The 7,500-nt window shown below is 40.8% G+C and overlaps 1 protein-coding gene across 5 annotated transcripts in view; it reads right to left on the bottom strand.

Moving 5' to 3' along the window:
- The window catches only part of LOC137983022 (uncharacterized), a 66,546-nt gene that overhangs the window by 52,639 nt on the left and 6,407 nt on the right, over positions 1-7,500 (bottom strand). For all 5 annotated transcript variants that reach the window (XM_068830183.1, XM_068830181.1, XM_068830182.1 and 2 more), the window contains exon 2: positions 3,060-3,428. In XM_068830183.1, the coding sequence (XP_068686284.1) occupies positions 3,060-3,428 (369 nt within the window). The remainder of the gene's footprint in view (positions 1-3,059; positions 3,429-7,500) is intronic.

Here is a 7,500-nt window from a genome sequence, read left to right as displayed (position 1 = left end):
AGGAGTCGCTTAACGCAGATCTTCCGAGGAAGTTGTCGGAAGAGCTCATATGAGCGATCTACTTCTATTGCATCATTAAGTTATGTTTGTTTTTAGGCCTTTCAGGTTTTCTTCGTTTTTTGGTTGTCCCGTATTAGGGCTAAGAAAGTCAGATTTCCATTATGAGCTTATTTCCATTTTCACTGAAAAGTGCTAAGTTGACCTGCTAAGGAAAGGCGTCGGTTGTAAGTTTTTTTATTCCGACGACGCGGGTATATTTTTTGGCCTTTTTCCGCCTAAGCCACAAGCAGTTGCAAAAGAAGTTGAGACACTCACTGTTGTTAACCATACAATGCGTGTCATCAAGTCAGCGCATCTCCAACCCCCCTTTCCCCCCAAGCAAAGTTGTTTCCATTTCCACTTGGCACTCAGACTAAAGGGTATCAACATTGAAAAAGGGGAGGGGGCAGGGCCTTTTCTTATGAACTGGAAGAGGAGTTTTAGGAAGAAGAGGTGGATTTTCCATTCAGTGTCTCAACCTTTTTGCAATTGCTTGCAGTCGTACGCGTTTGTTTTCACTATAGAAGGCTACGAGCTATTCTACTTACAGCGACTCTTTCAAGAAGTCTTTCCATGGTATTAGTCCCGATATTGCTTAATTTAGTACTCACTTGGCTGGCGGAGCTACATCATCCTCTAATCCTGGAGTTCCCGACAGTCAGTGCTATTAATTCCTATGTCATAGACTCTTTGGAGAGTTTATTAGAGGTCTCAAATTCAATTTCGCCTTCACTCAAGCCCTTTCTTTTAGTTCTACGGAGGGCTTGGTTGGCCAACGCGCCCATATATCACCCACCTTGAGTGTCCGGTTTAGTAGTGGAAGCAAAATATGTAATTTGTGATAATCCTAATTAGCATAAATTGATATTTTGCCGTCACGCAGCAGAGGTCTGGTAGTGAGTGGCAGGCTCTTGGAGTGCCACGTGATCGTGGTTTGTATTTTGGCGATCGTTTAGCTAGTGAGGCATTCTACGGTCAGCCTTCTTCGCGTGCACAAGTCCTGTTTCGTTTTTTGTCCTATCAAGCTGAATTAGTGTTTAATGCCTTTCTTAAGCAGTATATGAAAGTGTTCATTTCCATTGTAAGTAGTGTCTTTCAATTAGAATTCCCTAGAACCCCGCGGGTCGCACCACTGCGTTGGTCAGGGGTACACGTCCCCCCTTTTTTTTCACCTGCTGGCTTTTTTAGGGGTTTTCGTGTCCGGCTCTGATGCATTTCTTTTCTCTTTATTTTAGAATTCATGTATTAATATTTTTGTACCTATTCCAATGCTTAATAAACTGCACAGTGGCTTGACTGGCCAACGCGCTCATATATCACCTAGCTTGAGTGTCCGGTTGAGTAGTGGAGGCAAAGTAAAGAGTTTGCAAAGTTGGGAAGCCATATTTGTTTACTTTCCGCGTGGGAGAGCCGCGCGTCCGTCGCGCGAGCTCGTGCCATCAGCCACTTTCTAGTAACCAGGTTGCGCGCGGTCAGGAAACTATATGAAGCCACCTTAAACATTACATACAATACCTACAATACAGCACTTACGGCAAAAGGCGCGCGCTGAAGAAAAAACAAGTTTTTATTAACTACACATATACTCATCAGAACTGCACAGTTAGGTCCACTTTTTTCTGCATTTATGAAAATTGCCGTTTTTTATTGCGATTTCTCTTCCACACTGAATTTTATTTTCAAGAAAAACCAGAAAGACCTCAAACTTTGGAACCTCAGAGTTGTTTCTAGCAAGATATATAATATTTGGCGATTAACAGATAATGATTAAAAGTGTGAAAGCTTTTGGATTCAGGTTTGTAGCCATAGAGGATCTCATTTGGGCTAGGAGTTAAGTTGTCAGATCGCTTCAAGTTCCACGAATTCAAGACATCTCTCCAGAAAAGTTGGACAACGGGACACTCACAAAACATATGAATAAATGTTTCATAAACAGAATTGCAATGTTAACATTCAGAGGCCTAGGGTGGTTTGATGTTCATTTTACAAAGGAGTTGATTGGTGGGAAAGATGTTATGCAAGCGTTTGAACTGATATCTCAATTTATTTTCGGCGGTAATTTTAAAAGGGAGCTCATACACAAAACTAGGGCAAAAACTTTGCCTTATTAAGTTCATTTCAGTGACTGGAGGGCAGAAGGACTCCTCAGCGAGCAGTGGGCGTACTCGTTTAGCGTACACATTCTGTATAGTTAATGAGGTATCGGGTGGTTCTTTGGCGCTAAGTCTGGTCTTTTGGTGAAGCCAAGAGAGTGCTCAACAGTGAAGGAGCAGTATATTGGTAGAATGGCTACTCAATCTGAGTACATATGGATTTTTATACAGTTCTGTTTCGTAGACCAACTTGAAGCCACAATGTAAACCAAAAATTGTCCACTTCGTGCGTGACAAAATAATAAATTTGTGTATACTATTTCTATGATTTAGCAATAATCGCATTCGCATTGCTCATAGTTAGTAAACTATGCATCGCTGGAGCATCCTTGCGGTACGACATAATAATAATACTAATAATAATAATAATAATAATAATAATAATAATAATAATAATGATAATGATAATGATAATGATAACAATCACAGTTGGCACAACAGCATCGATAACACTTTTCGCAACAGTGAAACTTTGATTAATAAAGCCTTTAATGAAACGTGTGGGCAGAATGCCCAAAACATCTTGCTTTTCAAGAAGAGCGAATGCGGCTCCTCTTCTTGTTTTAAATTCTCATCGTAAAGGGCCTCATATGCGGCCTCCATATTACCGCGAATTTAGAGTTGATTGACATTTATCAAAATAACGTCATCGCTTCTCTTAGATCGACCAATAAGAACACTCCGCTACCGGAGCGCCGCGGTATTTGCGACCCGCAGCTTTAGCCGTTAGAAGTTCAACGCACGGGTTCGTTTTAACGATTCTAAAGCGAAAGAGAGACTGCTCGCAGTCGATCCTATTGCTAATCTTTTGCAGGTCTGTGGCTAAAAGTATTTTAATTTACATTTTGTTTGAACATATCTACTCACCGCAGTATCGGAGCCAACAGCTTGGAGGCTTTTGCAGCTCATAGACGTAAAATGCTCCACAATTCTTAATTTTGATGTTGTTATTCCAACTACAGTTTCCCCACCAGAAATAACAAACCGTTCGATTCACTTCACCATCGGCAACGGCAGGGTTGTTACCATTGATCCAACCTGGGGCATGCGTACCACAGCGATGGGTGTGTGGTGGTCGTGTGTTTGGTATCTTATCTCCAGCATCACCAGTGAAACGATACCATCCTGGGATGAGATCATGCCTATCACATTTTAACGGGCTTTGATCAGTGTTCCCAACGAGACGATCAGAGGAATTAAGAATCTTGTAATTGCCACTTGTGCATGGATCAAGCGCTGTAGTACAAAAAACCGATGCGACACAATCACTTCCCTTCATATTTTCATTGGGTACGTTAACTTAAGACAAAATAACTTTAATTTAAAACATATAGGCGACTTCCTGGATTCGTCAAGGCTTACTCTCAGGTAAACGAAAACGGGCAAAAGATAGTTTGTGTCGCTCAGGATAGGGACAATTAACGCTGATATTTTAGTTTGTTGATCAGTGTTGTTGTCTTTGATTTGTTTTTAATGCACATCGTTCTTGGTGTTGTTATCGGTGGTGGTTGTGGTGGTCAATGCTGAATAATAAGGAAGGTTGTCAGTATTTGATAAACTAAAATGGATGATTATTTCTGTGGGCCTAAAGAGATTGAAAAGCAACAAAAACCGATAAAAGGTGTGTCCTTGTTTAAATCAAGCGAAACAACTTCTTGAGTTAAGTCGTCTGTTATCTTCTTTGAGCTTAAGACAGCAAAAGCTCACTTGATACCCGGAACTTAAATAAGAGCAGTTCTCTGAGAAAGTAGCCTTCGAACGCAGACGCATTTCCGGCGGTCGTTTTCTCTCCCCCGAAAAATAGCGTCTGCGAAACCGAGCTGCCAAACGATTTCTGTGACGTAACAACTTTTGTTTGTTTTTTTTTTGTTTTTTTGGGTGATCTCCGCTCAATTCGTGTTATCGTTTTAACTAGCGAACCTTTAAAACGAACAGCTATGAGTGAGACGCCAAAGAAGACTTTAGTAAGATTTCCTGCAGTGGCGAATGTTGCATTCTTTGACGGACAAAATGTTTGGTTGCAACAGGGAAGATAAATGTAGTTAGTAAGAGTGTTTTGGACATCTCCTCTTTGATACTTCGAGCCGATTTATGTGGTCTAACTGCCTCACGAAGTGCTATTATCGACCAATACGATACAAGAAAGCCGTACGTAAAATGGACGACTCGGAGCTTGAGGACTAAATTAAAAGACCGTTTGACGGTGACATTACTCTTCGAGTTAAGAGCGAAGAAATGTTCGAGTTTTGGTGACGCTTGCTCGAAATGTTACGCCGTAGTAAACGTATCTAGAAAAGCAAGAAGTAAAATCGGCCCGAGCGCCGTTTAAGCTCCGGAATATGCATAAGCTGGATTGCTATGGGGATCTAAGGACTTCACCAATTCTAGCGCTCGTTTTTGCTCCACCAAGATGACAAAACGTCGTTAAAGAAGCCTTTGAAAGCTTCAGTGAGAGCTTAATGTATAAATATTTGCATCGACACCGCTTACTAAAGCGGAAACTCAAGGCGCTAACTTGAAGGCATTGTCTTTTCCAAAGTCAGAGAAAAGAAGACCAAAGGACATGTTACTGTAGAATATTCTAGTAAAATGTAACAATCTGAAAACAATTGGTATTGGATAAATCAAAATCACAATATTTTTCCCCGAAGAGCACCGCACGGTCGAAAACACCACAAGCAAGGACTTTCAAAATCGTGTAGGTAAATCGTGCAGGTAAATTGACAAAAACGTCGCGTCTCTCCTTGGCCGCAACATACTTGATCGCATTCTCCTGCAGCTGGTGGCTTCTTAGCTTTTAGATACCGAAAATCTCATAATCTTTTATAATATCCTCCATATTGCCAGCCATTAATCTGGCTTGTGTTTACGTGGACAACGCGCAAGTACTTTGCGTGTTCCCTGCGTGTTGGTTCTGCAGATTTATGTCCCTACTTCTGATTAGCAAAGAATCTTACGTCACAAAAATCGTTTTGCAGCTCGGTAAGTTCATTAAGTCATCTGTGGACAGTGGTGGTTGGAAAAAGTATTCGAGTCATTGATGGCAGTCTTGGAGCTAGTTGGAGTGGTTGCAGTGGTAGCTGCAACCCGTCCGAGTGAAAATTACTCACATATGCGAAGAAGTCTCTACAAACCCAATTCAGTCCAGTCTGCAACACTGCTGAGTTCCGTAAGTTAAAAATTCTAGGTATTACATTCCAATCAAACAGTACTTTTTCATATCACTTATCTGAAAAACTAAAAGAAGCTATTGTAATCAGAGGTCTTGGCAAAGAAGGTTGTTCCCAAGAAGAAATTGTCTGCTTATTTAAAACCTTAGTCATGCTAAAAATTACATATGGTCTCTCTGTATACGCTGCCAGCGAATCTGATCGGTCGAAGGTAAGGCCTTGGCAAACGAGGACACATTGTTGCGGACACATTGTTGCTCATGATGTTTCTTGGGCGCGCACACGCGCGGGACACAAAATAAATGTTGTGTTTCCATGCTGCGCAAACTAGGACACATTTCTTGGACAAACAAAATGTTTTTGAACAAAATCAGAAACATTTTTTGTGTCCCGGCCACAAAATTTGTGTCCGCAAACAAATGTTGCGCGCGCGGGCAAACGGGGAAACATTGGTGTCAGCAAGAAAGTGTCTGCAACAATGTGTCCTCGTTTGCCAGAGCCTGTACAGAGATTTCTTTCTAGATGCCACAAAAGGACGTACTGTTCAACCTTATTCTCCATTTATGATTTATTGGAGATAAGCAAAAAACAAATATATGGGAAGCTAAATAGCCAATTTGGTCATCCTTTGAGATCCCTACTGACGAAGAGAAAAAAGAATCAAAATACAACTTGAGAAGGACGCAGAAGCAGAGGCTAGCAATCCATACCGAAAGACTTAAAAATAGCTTTGCCAACAGACTAATTTTCAAGTGCCCATTAATGCAATTGAGCACATACAATCTCAATAAAGATGCATGGTTGTTGTTGTTGTTGTTGTTGACGTAACGTCAAAAGATACTAACTTGTGGTCGTCAGGTAACTGTATCATCTTGATAGCGTCAATGATTTTTTTTTAGAGGATTGTAGTTTGTGTGTGGATTTGTCGGTAAGAGGCTAAAGAACACTTTTAAGTGTTTGGAAAGCTGGTAAGTGGTAGATCCACAGAACGAGACTATGTTTCGCATATGTACAGTTATGTTAGGTTTGTGTAGCTTAGGTAGTCCGTACACTTTGGGTGGATGTGGTACGCGCCACCTGAGTTTGTAATAAAGTTGTATGTCGGTGGTATCAGTAATTTGTTGAGTCTTGGTTAGAGTGCCGATGTGGGGTCACGTTTCAGTGGTTCATTTGTCTATCGTTGACCATTTTGTCCATTTTGTCAAAGTACTGAGTCCTTTTTGTCCATAACAAAGTTAACGCGTCCTTTGTCTCCCGGTAAAATGCATATGTCTGTCGTTTTTCAGTCGTTTCAGTAGTTTGCTGTAGTTAAATTACAGTTTTTAAGAGAGGCTGATTGTTTAGTAGAGGCTTCTCTGCTTCTTATGTTGTCGTTGGTCGATTTTACGAGCCATAACCGCCTCAACACTCGATACAATATTCTCGTTAGGTTAATGTTTCGCGGTGGAATAGAATGTTTCAATCCATAAGAAAGTACTTGTGTTTCGGTCTTGTCTAAACGACGAGAAGAAATACTTGAAATACGAGAATACTTCAGAGAAAACCTTAACTACAAACAACTGTTTTCCTCTGAACTTACAAAACTACTCCGACCTTCACTTACAACCCGGATCGTAATGCAACCAATTACGTTACTTTTCCCCCAATACAGACCAGAGCATCACTACATTCGTCACTTGACTGGGAAGATGGCTTCCGCTCAGGTTGTCGTAACGTCAGTCACTGCCATCAGTCCTTTTCAGGACTAGTTTCAGATTCCATTGAGGTACTACCAAAAATACGACACTTGCAAGGGCAGAAAGGAAAGCTTTGACTGAGTAAAATTGTTTTATTGATGAAATGGGTGTCATCACCTATTAACAGTTCAGCTGTTGTTTGTTTACATTTGAGCAGATTATTGGTTTTCACCGCGACAGCTTTTGTTTTGTAGTTACGAAGAAAAGCATCTTACTGTATCGACATCGATCGCCTTATTTCGCTTACCAGGAAAATTTGATTCAAAGCTAACCGGTAAAGAAAAACTGAAAGTTAGGCCCGCCACAGAAGTAAGTAACGATTTTATAGCAGTGTATTGCATTTCCGTTTTCCTAATTTACCGTAAAAAGTAATGCGGTTCGCTTCTTGTAGTTATTTGTTAC

This window comes from Montipora foliosa, chromosome 13 (assembly GCF_036669935.1).
Source record: "Montipora foliosa isolate CH-2021 chromosome 13, ASM3666993v2, whole genome shotgun sequence".
Taxonomy (NCBI): domain Eukaryota; kingdom Metazoa; phylum Cnidaria; class Anthozoa; order Scleractinia; family Acroporidae; genus Montipora; species Montipora foliosa.
The sequence above is the reverse complement of the archived record's forward strand: the minus strand, read 5'-3'. Positions and strand labels throughout refer to the sequence as shown.